This window comes from Brassica napus, chromosome A1, assembly GCF_020379485.1.
Source record: "Brassica napus cultivar Da-Ae chromosome A1, Da-Ae, whole genome shotgun sequence".
Taxonomy (NCBI): domain Eukaryota; kingdom Viridiplantae; phylum Streptophyta; class Magnoliopsida; order Brassicales; family Brassicaceae; genus Brassica; species Brassica napus.
The window spans coordinates 28847256-28862509 of record NC_063434.1 but is presented as its reverse complement, the minus strand read 5'-3'; the positions used below and the strand labels follow the sequence as shown (position 1 = coordinate 28862509).

Below are 15254 nucleotides of genomic sequence, written 5' to 3'. Positions count from 1 at the left end.
TCACAATCTCTCATGTAACTTGTTCTGTTTGTTTCTCACTTTAAACAAAGATCCATAATCAATGGAGTCAAAAGAAGTAAAAGCACATAGCCACAGTTTTTAACACAAAGCATGTAGCATTAGAACACATGGAAGATTGTTTTGATTAAGCTAATTTGTTCTGACTTCAAAGGCACATAGTTTTTTTTTCCTTAGGAGTTTGCAAACGTTTAACTTAGATACAAATACGATTGATTCAAACAATGGTCGTCGTTGCACACATATCTTAAACGTTTGAGTTAAAGAAACTCAAAAAGGATTGCAAAGTCAAGACTCATCGTCTTCACAGGCCTCTGCAGCTGAAATCTTAGAATCAAGATTGTTCATCAGAGTCTCTGACACATGCTTGGCCACAGAGATCATGTCAAGTATGACGCTCGGGTCTAAACCACACCCTCCTCTCTTGGTCAACCCACAGATATGGCCTGCCCGGTTCACGGATATAGACACAGCTGAGCTCATCTGAGACTCCTCTTCCGCTGTTGCATCAACTATGTAATGATTCCCCACCTGATAAAACCAAAAGACAAGAGCATTCATATGGATGTTAGTAAACTTTTACCTAAGAAGATGTAATGTGAATCAAGCTATGCTTACTTTAGTTAACGTGACTATGACTGGGACACTGGAAGTATCAAACTGTTGATACTCTTCGTCGCTGATGTCAATCTCTGGTTGCTCATCGTCCGCTACTTCAGCTGAAACTTGGACTTTTGGTATAGCTGTATTCGTTAAAGCAGCCTGCAGGGAAAGCATTAGTCAACAAGTGCACTAAACTATCAATTTGCAACATATCTTAAAACTACAAAACCAACTAAAAGACAAAATAGACTGAACCAATCTACAATCAACTTAAACGAAAGACCCTTTCTCTTTACCTTGATGGCAGCACCCAGTGCATCCAATAGATTCCCATCTGAGCTAATGACAAGGCCATCTATATAAAGGTCCCAGCAGACTCTTCCTTCTTTGATCAAAAGCGAAGATAAATTTATACCAGCCCCTATTAACCAAACATGAATAGCTATAAGCATTACAAGCTGAAAACATAACAATATGCAGTTTAGAAAGAACATGATTACAAACCAGCTCCACTTTTGCCACCAAGAAGACATACTTGAAGAGCCAAAGCAAGCTCAGAAGACAACTCCTCACCACCTCTCCCCTGAGTAACAGCAAGTTACAAAGTATTAGAGACTTTAAGACCATAAAGGTTGAGACTTTGAAGACAAAAGTGATGAATATGATAAGCCAAAATGCTCACCCCAAATGTAGGTTCTGCTGTTGGACTGCAATCAATGAAAACAGCAACCTTTCCTTTATCAGGTTGAAGTGAACTTGGCCTCCCAATCTCAGCCTGTAGTCACACAAGATCACTGCCTTAACATTCATAGTAACACTTCTCAGTCAACATGACATTGTAGAGAGAGAGAGTAATAAAGGAAGTACCTTTACACTTGCAATGACATCAGTTCCACCTATCCTAACTCTCGCTGAACCATTAGCCTTAGAGCCAAACAAAAAACAGCAAAGAGAGTAGTAAGCAAATCTGTTGAAACATAAGTTTTAGGAGATTATTACATTACCTGCGGAATAACGCCGGTTTCGACGTAGATGTCACGGTAAGTCAATCTTTTCCGACCATCAGTGCGAAGATCTTGAGCAATCCCACCTTTAATAAACTGTTGCTCCCCGACAGAAACCCCCACCATTACTACGACACAGACACAACACAACACAGCTCTGTTTCTGAGTAAAGTACATAACTTTATGTAGCAAAATCGAAAGAGATTGTAAACCCACAAAATATTCTTTACCTTCGTTGAGAATTCGATAGAAGACAGCAACTCTGAAGTTCCCCGGCGACCGTAGCGGCAAGTTTGGATTGGTGTTAGGTTAAAAGAAGCAGTGACAGTTGCCGGTAGGGTTTAAAGATGGCGTGAAGGTAATTGTTGACTCTTAGTAAGGGTAATTTAGTCATTTAAACTGCAATTACTTTCCTTCACTTCTATTAAAGTCTGATGCTTTTGACCCCAAAAAAAAAAAAAGAGTCAAATGCTTATAGCTTCAATATATTAGCCATGTTGTATATAGTAAGTGTGTTGTACAAGAAGATGGTGCTGAGAGCATGATTATCCCATGATCCTTAAGTGGGTTTCTTAGTAATCCCCTATATATTATTTGAGAAGCATTGCAACATTTTTTGTAGCCACATGTCATCATTAGAATGATTCTTAGAATCCTTAGAGAAATATGTTGGTCCATCTAAATATATAATAAGCTTTTTATTAAACTACAATAAATACATTATTAATGTGCTTTATTATTTCCTTAAATAAGATTACGAAATTGCCTAATGTGGCTAAAGTATATATGACAATTAATGATTTTGAATAATAAAGATTTGATAAAAATAAGTGTGTATTATAATTATATTTGTTTAATTTTAAGCTATTAAAATAAATTAAACAATCATAGTAACCATATAATAAAAATTAAAAAAATTATTTATATATTATATTTTGAATTCTTAAAAACGAGTATAAATTACTAAAACTGTCAAAAGTTTCACATTCAAATTTTGTGATCTATGATTTAAAACTTTTTGTATGACATGATTCAAATAATTAAAAAATAATATAAGTTGAAAGTCTCATTTAATAAGTATCAAAAATAAAAGATATATAAATATATGTATCATTTTAAATTAAACTATATGCCATATAAAAATACATAAATATCTTAATTTTGAAATTTACTTTGAACATTTTTTTGATAAAAAAAATTGAAAAAATATTGACAACTAAATTTTTTAAAATATTATAAATTACTTAAATCATTAATCCCATAGTGAAAATTTTGTTATCACTAATTTAGACTTTTTGTTATAATAGATACAAATGATAAAAAAAATATGAACAAAAAACTTCATCTAATAAATATTAATATTAAAATATACTATATATATGTTACTATCATTTAAATTTAATTATATATCATATCAAATAGAAAAAGTATTTTTTCGATTTATAAAATTTATTTATATGTTCGCACCAATTTAATTATATAAGTGGTAGATAATGACTTTTTAATTATTCAATATATATTTATTATTTCATAATATATTATAAACATATAATATATAAAATAATATATATATATAATGCTCATTCCGCACAGGACGCGGATCTTAACCTAGTGTGTTTTACTAAAATGTGTGAAAAAGCTAGAATATGTAACATTAAGAAACAGAGAGAGTATAAATTACTTAAACCATTAATCCCACAGTAAAAATTTTGTTATCACTAATTTAGACTTTTTGCTATAACAAATATAAATGATAAAAAAATATGAGCAAAAAGCATCATCTAATAAATATTAATATTAAAATATACCATATATATATGTTACTATCATTTAAATTTAATTATATATCATATCAAATAGAAAAAATATTTTTTTGATTTATAAAATTTATTTATATGTTTGCACCAATTTAATTATATAAGTAGTAGGTAATGACTTTTTAATTATTTAATATATATTTATTATTTCATAATATGTTATAAACATATAATATATAAAATAATTTATATATATAATGTTTATCCCGTGCATGGCGCGGGTCTTAACCTAGTTATTTTATATTTTAAATGTACTTAAGTGGGGTTAAGAACTCTAGTTAAGAAACTCCCATTTTGAGCGGTCCAATGGGAGTTTCTTAATTAGGGGTTCTTAAAATTTTTCTTTTAATAAAATTTTTATTTATTAAATAAAACATACTAAAAGATAACATTTATAACATATATTTAAAAATAACATAAAAACAAAGATTAATACAATAATCGAGAATAATTCGAAAAAAAAAATACGAGCTTGAATGGAAAAATTCTCAAAGGTAATGAATGGAAAAATTCTCAAAGGTTTGATCAAAATGTTGATCAAAATTTTCATCAAGTGATCCCTCAAAAGTGTTTGAGAAAAAAAAAACCATGAGATGAAATTTTCTTATAAAACTTGTTTACAAGTCGAAGGAAACTTGTTTATAAACTTGTTTTCAAAAAAGAACTTGAGAGAAGATGTGTGATGAATGAAGAAGAGTGTTGTGTTGTGAATAAAAGTTTGGTATACACAGTTTATATAGACAAGACTACAAGAGTTCACAAGACTACAAGAGTTCACAAGTTTATATAGACACAAAGCTTTACAAGTCCGTGACTGATGACTACAAGAGTTTGCAAGAATACAAGACTACAAGAGTTAGTACGTAAGCATTGCACAAGTGATTACTACACAAGTCCGTGACTGATGACTGATGACTTTACACTCTTCTTGACCTGAAAAAAATGAGAACATGACACCCTCTTCTCTCTCTCAAAGTGACAAGCCATGTGACCACAAAGAGCTTTAGAAGAAGTGACACCTTTACCACATTCTCTTTGAACTTCTCCATCTGCTACCTTAAAGACAAAAGATCAAACCACTATATAAGCACAGATCAGAAGAAGAAGAATGGGAAACTAGTGAGAACCCATTTATTTAAATTACCTCAAATCTTGGAAGAACACAATGAACTAGAGAATCATCAAGCTCAAAGCTTGATACTTTCTGACAGAGATCAGGTTTTAGCTCAAAGCTTGATACGTAAACGTTATACAAAAGAGAAATAACTCGTTTCCAAGGATTTTACCCAAAGCGTTTGAGGAATGATCTATAAGCAGGCAATAATACTTCAGCAACAGCAAGTCTTAGTGACTCTCTTAGCTATGTGTCTGGAACTGTCCATTGTGATTGTCTCTGATGCAACTCATCAAATTGCATATTGAACATCTTGAACCTGTTCCATTTTTTCAATATTCTTTAATCATTCATATATAAACATTTTTAGGTAATTAATATATAAACATTTTACAATAACTGTGTTTTTGGTTGGATGAAGGCTTACCTCTCTTTTAGCAAAGCAGATTCAGGAATTTGTACACAGGTTTTAGAAGTAATCATAACAAAGTTTCGTGAGGCACCTTCATCCTTTGCCATATCAAGGAAGGCCTGGAGCTCCAAAGCCTTTCGGTAATACATCATGCCTCTCACTGGTTTATCAAAATCGTCACAACATGTATATAGCAAGCACAATATCACAGAGCTAAAACGTGAAGCAGAGTTTGTCTAATGAAAAAAACTACCACATACCAGTTTTTGTCAGTGTTTGGCCTCTGTAAGATGCCAGCAGACGAAGCTCTTCTTCCAAGTCTTCTCACGTGACAGTTTTCACCATTTTCACCATCAGCCCTGGGAAACACATACCCCTTCTCCTTCTCCGACGGCTTCTCAAACGATCCATAGATCCTGTTCAAAAGCCAACTTAGTCCACACCACAAATCGCAGCGATTGCAGACACGATCTTCGTCGGAGCGTAAGACACGATCGTGGTCTGGCGGAGAATCGGATTGGTCTGGCTGAGAATCAGAGAAGACGGAGAAAAAACAAGAGAAAAGAGAAAAGGAAAAAAAGAAAAAATAAATGTGTTTCTTCTGGTTTGCTGACACGTAGAGTAAAAAACCCTAATCGGTTATCAAAATCCTTTCTCAAGGATCGGTAACAGCTTTTTGATTTTGTTTTGATTTAATTAAATCCCTCAATAACTTAAAAACCCATATTAAGAAACCCCGATAATCATGGTCTTAGTAATCGGTTATCAAAATCCTTTCTCAAGGATCGGTAACAGCTTTTTGATTTTGTTTTGATTTAATTAAATCCCTCAATAACTTAAAAACCCATATTAAGAAACCCCGATAATCATGGTCTGATGTTGGTTACTGCTTGTTCTCTCTGTTAGTTTAGAAAGCATAACAATCTTGTCTTCTCAGTTTTTTTCTTATTAAATAAGAAAGTTATTTAAATCAACATTCAGAGTTCAAACCCCCAACGCCATCATCCTCAAATCTAATGCCTTTTAACTCAATTAAATTTCATAATCTAGTTCCAGTTTTAGTCTTATGAGATCAACAGTCTGAAACATTGCATCAATAATATTAGATTACTACTCTGAGTCATATTGTCATCCAACAACAACAACAACAAAAGAAACAAGACAATACACTTTTTCAAAACTACATCACCCTGCTTTACTATAACAGATTATTACCCTCCTTTTAACTCAATTAAATTGCATAATCTAGTTTTAGTCTTATGAGAACAAGAGTCTGAGACCTTGCATCAATAATAACAGATTCTTGGAGAACAATAAACTACTCTGAATCATATTGTCATCCAACAACAACTACAAAAGAAACAAGACAATACACTGATTCAAAACAACACCAACCTGCTTATTTAACCCAAAAGATTCACTACACAGCCCCTTATGGTTGCAAGCATTGCTTCTTTTGTCCAAGCTTCTTTTGGTTCTCTGGCAACCAAGGCTTGAAAGAACCAGCACGAGCAACATTCTTCAAGTAGAAGAAAAAACCACGCAGCAACTTCAATCTCGCCTTATCATCACCATTCACACGCTTGTATTCTCTATCGAAATCAGACACTTTCTCAAGATAAGAAGGTGCCAACTCAGAAGTCTCATAATTCTTTACTCTTCCATTTCTCAGTTCTTTACACCGAATCACTGGTTTTTTCTTTGATACATCACCAAAGAGCTTCAACAACTCTCTTTTATCATATGGTTTCTCCAAAGCTTCCATTAGCTCTTTGGTAAACACACAGTTTCTACTCTCGTCCTCTGTACTATCTTTCTCGAGATCAATCACTGTCTTGCTCTTGGACACCACAAAAGGTGTAGTTCTATCTCCACTCAAGAAAGGGGAATCACTAACCATTATATCATCATCACCATCATCAGAACAAGACTCAGTATCTTGCTCAACCTTTACTTTTGCTAATAGATCCTTTTCAGACTGAACAGGAACAGTAGTTGTGGAAGCTTTAAGAGAGTCTACAAGCCATGTGAGGTAGCTCACGTAGTCTTTATCCACAGCTGCTTCATTCTTCTTCTTCCTTGTCCCAACAGAAACTCCTTTGTTGCTTTGTGTCACTGGAACAACCCTTGGAGTCTTGTCTACATCTCTATTTACTTTCTCCACATGAACAACCCTTGAAGTCCCTGCTGCTTTAGTTTCATCAATCTTCTTCTTTCTTCGTTCAGCAACCCTTTTGTCTCTTCTAGTGACTTCTTTGGTCCTAAACAAGGGAACATCTGACATTTTCTTAGCTTTGCTGTCTTGTTGGATGGTTTCTTTGGTTCTAACCAACAGAACATCCCTTAAAGTGTCAACCTTTGACACTTTCCTAGCTTTGTTGTCTCGTTGGGTGGCTCTAACCAAAGGAACATCCCGTGAAGTGTTAACCTTTGTTGACTCTGACACTTTCCTAGCTTTGTTGTCTTGTTGGATTTTTACTTGGTTCCTTGAAACACTAGCGGACTCAAACTCAGCCATCTTCCTCTTTCTTCGTTCAGAAGCTCTATTGTCACGTTGAATGCTTTCTCTAGTTGTAGCTACCGGAACAGCTCTTGAAGCCTCATCCTCGGACCCAATCTCTTTCCTCTTTCTCTTCTGAGAAACTCTGTTGTTGATTGGTTTCTTTGATCTTTTTGAACCACCAGAAAACTTGAAACCAAGACTACGAGTTTCAGATTCCACATTGTCATCGTCAAAGGGAGGGAGAAAAGTGTTGTCGCCACCACTAAGATGATGATCAAAGAAGAACTTGTACTCATCATCAACCAAGATGAACCTTCTGCATCCTTTATCATTATCCATAACTGCTTTAGGGTTGTTTAAAACAATTTAAAGGAAATTTTGGAGATGGGAGAAGAATATGAAGAGACGGATATAGAGTTATGATACGTCATTTATAACTTTAAAAAGGACCTATAGGAATCCAAGTAATTATATTAATCAGTTTTTACTTCTTAAACATCTTATTGGTTACGTCATTTATAATTATCAATAAATAAATGGCTGAAGAAAGTAAATTCAAGCCAACTACCATCCTAGCTGAGAGAGAGAGGGTAATTGAGTTTCAGAGGTTCCATTAATGGTGTGATCTCATCAACTGATGATAGACCTTTGATCGATGTAATACTATTGCTATTACTATTGTTGAGTTGCTTTCAAGTGTGAGTTCTCCAAAAGTACATGTACTAGTGTTTGTTGACCACACAAGTTATGTATGCCAAGAACTTGTCATTTGTTTGTTTTGTAAGATTTTTTTTAAAGTATCTACAAAATGCAATCCAGTTGTTACACACAGACTATTGATGTCTTATTTATTGTTGTTTTGATGATATTTCAGATTAACAATAAGCCTTACCCAAACCTAAAAGGCAAACCAAATATCATATACTAATGTTTTGAATGATGATGATGTTAAGTATTAACCAAATGATCCATCATTGTTAAACAAATGCTTCACTAGCTTGTCGAAAAGCTTTACATTAATGAAGAAAAAAAAAAGTGTGATTTAAATCATCATCACGAGTGGATAATTTCTTGAAAATGTGAAATCTTTCAGATGAACTACGACTGTAAAAAGAGTTAAAGATTCTGTGGTACATTTTAACTTATGAAGCAAGATAAATACTTAGGGGAAAGCTTCCAAAATTCACTTTTAAACACGAGACATGCCGAGTTTGCGTTCAAACAAGCGACGCAGAAGATAAACTTGGAGGACACTTGCCCCGATCAGTGCAAACGACTCGAACAAAGCTTTGTGCACTGCTCTTTTGCTCATGTTCTCGTTCACTACAACAAAACAAGATAAAACCATATTAAACTCTCTCAAACAAAAACAACTAAATAGATCTTATAGAAAGAGAGTTACCAATGGCTTGACGATCGGTCTGAGCCTCTAACCAATGCTGCTCAAACTGAATGTTGTAAAGAGCCTCCTCTAACTTTGATATCTGCTCCATCAACGGAGTGAAATGCTCTACACAAAAAAAAAACATTATCAGCCTAACATAACCGGTACAAAACCAAACAGCAGAGAATCCTCACCGTCCTTTGCGTGCTGGTCGTAGTAGGCAAAGTGACCAAGCTGTACATCGAAGTCAATGGTCTCGTGGTAAGGAGACTTGTTAGTGAAACAGAAACGGTAAACCCCTTTCTTCTGGACAACAAAGTCGTGCTTGGCACTTATCTGCTCCCTGAAGTCATGAACTTGTTCCCCTGTTGGCCCATGTATCTGTTACAAAAACACCAATAAAATAAAATTGTGTATCACTATTGGTTACACAAAAATTAAGCATAACAACAACCAAATAAACCCCTAATGGCACAAGATAAAACTCTAAATAAAATAATTTTCTATAATAATATTTTGTGTAATCACTATTGGTTACACAAAATTAAGCATAACAACAACCAAATAAACCCCTAATGGCACAAGATAAAAACTCTAAATAAAATAATTTTCTATATAATATACATGCTAAGAGATTATCTATCTACCAACAACATATATATAGCTAATTAATATTCAACAATGGAGATTCTTAAGCATTTTGTTTCTACGATTAACAAGTGTACAGAAGAAATGGAGTCATACCACAAGATCTACACCATCCTCGTTGAAATGCCACTGAGAATCAGACTTGATGACGACGAAAGAGACATGAAGGGTATCTCCTTCGTATTCAGCCTTGTGGGAGAAGCATTCTTCTCTGTCTATCACGAATCTAATCCCTAACGCTGCCTGGAAGCTCCACACGAGCCCTATGATTAGGATCGTAGCCTTCAAGTTCATCTAAAAACAGATAATTATTGGATTAATTCAATTAAAAAACGTAATTCAATCGTTAGAATAATCTTTGATTAGGTTTCAATGTTTACGAGGTGATAAGATTTACCTTCAAAATCAGAGAATTGAGAGGAAAAAAAAAACAATGAAGAGTGATAGATCGGAGAAGGAGACGGTGGGGAGAGAGAAAGAGCGAGTTCTTTCAGAATAGGACACGATGTAGCTTGTTTTGACTGAGACCCGACAAGCATAATCAACTATAAACGACGTCGCTTTAGTTATTTAGTCAGCGAGCTTACGTGGCGTGGTTTAATTGGTGGTAAGATACCTTTTGAAACCACTTAATATTGCCACGTCACTAAATACCAATATTAACTCCATTGATTCATACGTTTCTTTGGGGAGAAAAAAAATATCAAAACGTTTACATCAAACCTCGATGATATTTATGCATTCTATGAACAAAGAAAAAAAGTGTAAACATCGACAGAGAGATTGTACAAAATACATATCAAATACATTTTTGTATGATGCTAAAAGATCAACACCACATTCTTTTTTTTTTGGCTGGAAAATTACATTTTGAAGCACAATGCAGCAGCACTACCTTTAATGGATCTGAAAGCTGTTGATGATGATGTTTACTCATTGCTTGAAGAAGTTTCTAATTCCACTAAAAAGCCGTAGAGCCTTCAGCTCACCGCTTCTTATATCTCTCAGTCTCCTCCTCAGAATCTGACCATAAAAAAAAAACAAGAGTTTCCAAGATATTCATCAAAATTTTATACTAAATATTGTATTGGCTAGAAAGTGAAATCCTTACGTATTGAGCACGGTACAGTATCCTACGCTCGCTGGTGGACAAGTCTACAGCTAGCTGTTTCAGAAACGCTTTTCTGTTCAATTGTTTTGGAGATGTTATGTCCAAATCCATTGATCCACTTTCCTACAATTTACATAATCAACAAAACTAACCATAAGCAGATGAAAGAAAGCAAGAGATAAGCTGTTTAGGTTTATTTTATCACCTTTAAAAATCTGCTGTACTTTGATATGCTTGTTTCGCATGAATCCAGTATGAACTGCAATGCTTCTTCCTCGATTTCCGGATACTTTAGATCCTTATTCGTTGATGACTTATTCGAAGCAGCTTTCGCCATCTGAAACAAATATATATATTCAGGAAGGAGATGTAAGTCTCTTAAAAAAGGAGTTAAGCCAAACCTCTTCAAAGCTGTTACTCATATCTGGAGGGCTCACAACTAGATAAGCATACGCCATCAGCTCCAATGGCCAACCAGTGATTCTTACCGGGAAGCATTGAGGCCTGCCAGTGAACAATTTTGATCAAAGAGAATGTCTACAAAGGGAAAATAAAGATGGTGGAAGAGTTTTTGATTACGTTGATAATCCGTGTTTCTTTAGAGCATCAAGCTTTTCCTTGTAACACGTGTCGTTTTTCCTGAGTGACATTGCCAGCTCCACTGAATCACTAGGATTGGTTCCTTCTCTGGGGACAAACCCGTAAGATAACAGTAGCTCTCCGTTTGATTTGTTCCCATACGATATGAAAACCTGCACAAAGGTCATGTAATGGAAAACGTATTAGAGACTTTTTAGACGATTCTTATTCCACTTTGGATGAATCTATAGATATTGTTTACCTGCTCACCTGGTTGATATGGTCGATCTGCTGTAAAGACAACTCCTTTTGATGACTTGTCATAATCTAGGTACGTCTCAACCTGTCCAAAGCAGAAAATTTGAAATATTTACTACCGTAATGTTTTCTGATGAAGAGGGTATAAGAGGTAATTGGTTATAAAGATAGGTAGAAGTACCTCACAGTTGTGATTAAGCATATCTGCCCATGGAACTAAGGCAAATCTTCCATCCATAGATGGCAACCGTACCTGTGTTAGAGAAACTTAAGTCTGAACTAACAGTGACAAGCATGTAATATTGACAACAGGAAAGGTTGTAAGTGGTCATTTCTATGCTAAATAGACTATTACACCGTGCAGCAAGTCATACAAGGATTAAAGAACAAATCTTTCACTAGTTCAAGACATTTAATTCCAGTGAATCAATTAACATGAGCAGCAACTGGTTGCTTCTGATGAAGTGGTGCTTACCAACCGTGAGAACAGGATTCCGAAGGACCACTTGAATGTCTCATCATTGAAAACCTGCAACCAATGAATAGCATTAGCAATAGAATAAAATAGAATAGAACTAATACCACTTCCAAATACAGAAGGTCGCATTGCAAGTTTCAAAATAAAACCTCCGCAAAGCAAAAAAAATGTCTGACCATGGAGATTAACTTAGATTTCAAAAATGTTTCTTCTTTCATTACATGATAAAAATCAACATGCGTTTGTGTAGAAAATAGCAAGCTTATGTCTCTGAGTCAATTGCAGCAAAATAGGCATTAACAAGTTACCTCTTTAGGGAAAAGATTAGGGTGTTTGGAAAATATCCTGCTTCTCAAATCTTCATAACTGGGGAAAAAAAAATGAAAAAAAAAACAAAGACATGAGCTGTGTCTGATGCAAGACATACACACACACACACAAAATGCCAGAGAGTGCATCAAGTAAAGCAGAGAGACAGAAGCTAAACAAAGACTCCAAGACTTAAAGAAAGCAAAGTTCTCTACACATAACTAGCAGTTGAGAGAAAGAAAGAGAATACAATATCTCACGTTCCAACAACATTAGTGATTCTTTCGATTGCTCGCTCTCGTATCTGTGAAGCTTCCAAGTACATATCAAGCTCTGTCCGAGTCCTGATAACATTACAAAAAGACTATAGTGAGTGAGCAACTAAAACAACTGCTTATTAAGGAAAAAAACAAAACAAAGTTATTACCAGTATAAAAGCGAGTAAGGCTGTCTGGGAAGAGCCGAGATATAATTAAACCATCTCGAACCCTTCTGAAGACTCGCTTCACTTATAAGATAAGTCGCAAGCAAAGGCCAATCCGGAACATCGTAACGCTTCATCACTTCGCCAGCCTCACCATTAGTCCACACCTATAATAATAAAGGTCATGACTTTATTTTCAAAGTTCGAAGCTTTTCGATGTGGGACTTACGGAATCAGCACTGATGACGAGGGAAGGAGGAACGAAGAGAAGCTTCTCTCCCTTTCTGAGACTCTGCGACGCGACGAGGCCTCTCTCTCCGATGTCGACCTTGTCGATGGCCATCTTCTGAGGCGGGAGGCCTGAGTCCGAGAGCCATCTCTGGAGGGAAGTGGCGTTCTCGACTGAGTCTATCTCGCAGCCCCATGAGATGTCGGGTGCTTCCTCCAAGGATCGTTTTGTTGTCTCGCCGGCGGAGACGGAGCAGTGGGTTGTTATGGGACGGTGGCGGGACGAGGGGAGAGGTGGGAAGGAGAGGGTTTGAGGTTGGGAGCGGAGGTTGCGGAGTGGGGAGGAGGATGGGAGGAGGGTTGACTGGAGAAAGTTCGAAGCTTTCGCCATTGGAGAGGAGAAGGTGAGAAGAGAGAAGACGAGTGGCTATGCACACTTGCTTTAGCGGTAAGATTGTGGAGTCCGGTTTGGTTCGGTTTGTTTTGGTTTTGGGTTTGGATCTAAAGACTCTTAGGGGACAAGTAAACTGACTGTTGATGTATGCAACGTGCAGCGAAAGTTTATTTTTATTTCTTTTAGAGGAAAACCAAACTTGCAAGATAATATTTGTGAATATTTTGCTGTGAAATCTAATTTTTGTTTTTTGTTTTTGAATAACTTTATACAGCTATAGTACAATTGTTTGTCAACCTTTTAGATAAAGTTGAATGGATTTATTGGGGAAACAGTATTAGAGCCCCATTTTCTCTTACAGATTTCTCTTTAGTAACATAAATTAAAATTTAAGCCCTTTGTCAAAAAAAAAAAAAAACATAGATTAAAATTTATCTGAACAAATTTGTATTTTTTTAAAAACGACAACTAGTAGTAAACATTGATATTTGTCCATAGCAGTTTTTTTACTAAAAATAAAATGGCAAAACTAAACCTTAAAACTAAACTGACTGTTGATGTATGCAATGTGCAGCAAAAGTTTATTTTTATTTATTTATATTTAGTTAGAGGAAAACCAAACTTGCAAGATAATATTTGTGAATATTTTGCTGTGAAATCTAATTTTTGCTTTTTTTAATAACTTTATACAGCTATAATACAATTGTTATTTTTAACGAGTAACATAACTTATATTGATGAAACATTGTAATCCCTATGGAGGACATGTACAATTATTTATCAACTTTTTATATAAAGTGGAATGAGTTTATTGGAAAACAGGATTAGAGGGAATATCCCCATTTTCTCTTTAGCAACATAGATTAAAATTTAAATGTATATGAACAATTAGTATTTTTTATATTTTAAACATTGATAAAATGAAGATTTATAACCAGTACTAAACCTTCAAAGTTAAAACTACTTATAGGTATAAGGCACAAAAATATAATTAGTTTCAAAAATACATAACGAAAACATATTCTAAACAAATAGTAAATTATCATTTTAATTTTTAACAAAATCCTATAATCATTTGTTTACCTAGCATCATAGTTATATTTGTTAAAATAAAATTATAAAAATTATTGAAAATTTTTTTTATAAAAATTAAAAGAACAATTTGTATATAATGTTGAAAGAACAATTTGTTTATTTATTTATTTTAATGTGTCAAAAGAATGAACTATTTAAAACACACATAACACAATAGTCAAAATTATTGTTAAATTATTACTTTATGACCTTTAGCCTCCCATCATATCTTTGAACCGCTTAAAAAAACTTAACGCCATCATTAAAAAAAAATTCCCAAAAATTAATCATCAGAGATTAAAAGATGGGGCATTTGGCTGAAAATACAAGAAACAAAAGATATTGAAGTAACTATACACACAACTTTTTAATTAGGTACGTGGATATAGCCGTCAATGTGAACTTACCGATTTGTCCTCTACGCAGGTTATGCATCACAAAAGAGTGTGTCAGAGATGTCAGAGGAATGAGACGGTTTTGTCTTCATTTGTTCCCACTTGTAGTAAAACTGAATCACGAGTGAAGGCGCGTGAGGAACACGTAAGAAAGATAAGTAGTATACCATTTTCTTCATATATTCCTTGTACACTTTCATAGACATCAATTAAAAAAATCATAATCCTTATTTGTACTTGTTTTATCGTTCTCACATTATAGAAACAACAGTTGTTTGGATAATACGTAACACTATCAACTAGTGTCGGAATTATTTAAGTAACATAAGATTTAATTGTAATGACCTCGTATTACACAAACTTAACATAACCATTAATATATTACAAAGGATCATAGCTGGGAATTTTTAAGAAGAATAGCTAGTAATAGAAGAACATAACACCAAAAAAAAAATTAACTGAAAGAGGAGAACATTAATAGTTAATATTAAGACAACAGA

At 34.4% G+C, this 15254-nt stretch overlaps 4 protein-coding genes across 10 annotated transcripts; all 4 read right to left on the bottom strand.

The window, feature by feature from the left end:
* Positions 1–119: 119 nt before the first annotated feature.
* LOC125587739 (exosome complex component RRP42-like) lies at positions 120–2053 on the bottom strand. 2 transcript variants are annotated; one of them, XM_048758800.1, is made up of 8 exons: positions 1857–2053; positions 1626–1782; positions 1489–1545; positions 1304–1396; positions 1126–1204; positions 918–1042; positions 637–780; positions 120–549 (listed from the first exon to the last, which is right to left on the bottom strand). In XM_048758800.1, the coding sequence occupies exons 2-8, from the start codon at positions 1749–1751 to the stop codon at positions 307–309; spliced, it is 867 nt and encodes a 288-aa protein (XP_048614757.1). In that variant the 5' UTR covers positions 1752–1782; positions 1857–2053; the 3' UTR covers positions 120–306. The 2 variants fall into 2 exon arrangements, with proteins under 2 accessions (XP_048614757.1, XP_048614745.1); XM_048758788.1 differs by having other exon boundaries at positions 1626–1753; positions 1857–2049.
* Positions 2054–4126: 2073 nt separating this feature from the next.
* On the bottom strand, positions 4127–7975 carry LOC106427158. Of its 6 annotated transcripts, none has more exons than XM_048758740.1 (6): positions 5230–7975; positions 4985–5129; positions 4730–4876; positions 4588–4647; positions 4463–4499; positions 4127–4376 (listed from the first exon to the last, which is right to left on the bottom strand). In XM_048758740.1, exon 1 carries the CDS (start codon positions 7809–7811, stop codon positions 6402–6404), a length of 1410 nt encoding a protein of 469 aa, XP_048614697.1. In that variant the 5' UTR covers positions 7812–7975; the 3' UTR covers positions 4127–4376; positions 4463–4499; positions 4588–4647; positions 4730–4876; positions 4985–5129; positions 5230–6401. The 6 variants fall into 6 exon arrangements, with proteins under 6 accessions (XP_048614697.1, XP_048614716.1, XP_048614680.1 ...); XM_048758759.1 differs by having other exon boundaries at positions 4588–4643; XM_048758723.1 differs by having other exon boundaries at positions 4588–4876.
* Positions 7976–8539: 564 nt separating this feature from the next.
* LOC125587664 (transmembrane emp24 domain-containing protein p24beta2-like) lies at positions 8540–10043 on the bottom strand. Its single transcript, XM_048758584.1, has 5 exons — positions 9902–10043; positions 9601–9798; positions 9051–9237; positions 8875–8982; positions 8540–8795 (listed from the first exon to the last, which is right to left on the bottom strand). Exons 2-5 carry the CDS (start codon positions 9796–9798, stop codon positions 8662–8664), a joined length of 627 nt encoding a protein of 208 aa, XP_048614541.1. The 5' UTR covers positions 9902–10043; the 3' UTR covers positions 8540–8661.
* Positions 10044–10215: 172 nt separating this feature from the next.
* On the bottom strand, positions 10216–13330 carry LOC106427968 (ribulose-1,5 bisphosphate carboxylase/oxygenase large subunit N-methyltransferase, chloroplastic). The gene is made up of 12 exons (XM_013868692.3): positions 12893–13330; positions 12667–12830; positions 12500–12583; positions 12239–12296; positions 11928–11981; positions 11634–11705; positions 11457–11537; positions 11195–11367; positions 11017–11119; positions 10821–10952; positions 10616–10738; positions 10216–10527 (listed from the first exon to the last, which is right to left on the bottom strand). The coding sequence occupies exons 1-12, from the start codon at positions 13280–13282 to the stop codon at positions 10438–10440; spliced, it is 1524 nt and encodes a 507-aa protein (XP_013724146.2). The 5' UTR covers positions 13283–13330; the 3' UTR covers positions 10216–10437.
* Between the last annotated feature and the right edge of the window lie 1924 nt (positions 13331–15254).

Coding starts and splice junctions, on each gene's coding strand:
- LOC125587664 (XM_048758584.1), bottom strand. CDS start 9,798: ATGAACTTGAAGGCTACGATCCTAATCATAGGGCTCGTGTGGAGCTTC. Junction 9,238..9,600: donor AGGATGGTGTAGATCTTGTG/GTATGACTCCAT, acceptor TTTTTGTAACAG/ATACATGGGCCAACAGGGGA. Junction 8,983..9,050: donor CGACCAGCACGCAAAGGACG/GTGAGGATTCTC, acceptor TTTTTTGTGTAG/AGCATTTCACTCCGTTGATG.
- LOC125587739 (XM_048758800.1), bottom strand. CDS start 1,751: ATGGTGGGGGTTTCTGTCGGGGAGCAACAGTTTATTAAAGGTGGGATT. Junction 1,397..1,488: donor ATGTCATTGCAAGTGTAAAG/GTACTTCCTTTA, acceptor GTGTGACTACAG/GCTGAGATTGGGAGGCCAAG. Junction 1,205..1,303: donor CAGCAGAACCTACATTTGGG/GTGAGCATTTTG, acceptor GCTGTTACTCAG/GGGAGAGGTGGTGAGGAGTT.
- LOC106427158 (XM_048758647.1), bottom strand. CDS start 7,811: ATGGATAATGATAAAGGATGCAGAAGGTTCATCTTGGTTGATGATGAG.
- LOC106427968 (XM_013868692.3), bottom strand. CDS start 13,282: ATGGCGAAAGCTTCGAACTTTCTCCAGTCAACCCTCCTCCCATCCTCC. Junction 12,831..12,892: donor TCGTCATCAGTGCTGATTCC/GTAAGTCCCACA, acceptor TTATTATTATAG/GTGTGGACTAATGGTGAGGC. Junction 11,706..11,927: donor GAATCCTGTTCTCACGGTTG/GTAAGCACCACT, acceptor TCTCTAACACAG/GTACGGTTGCCATCTATGGA.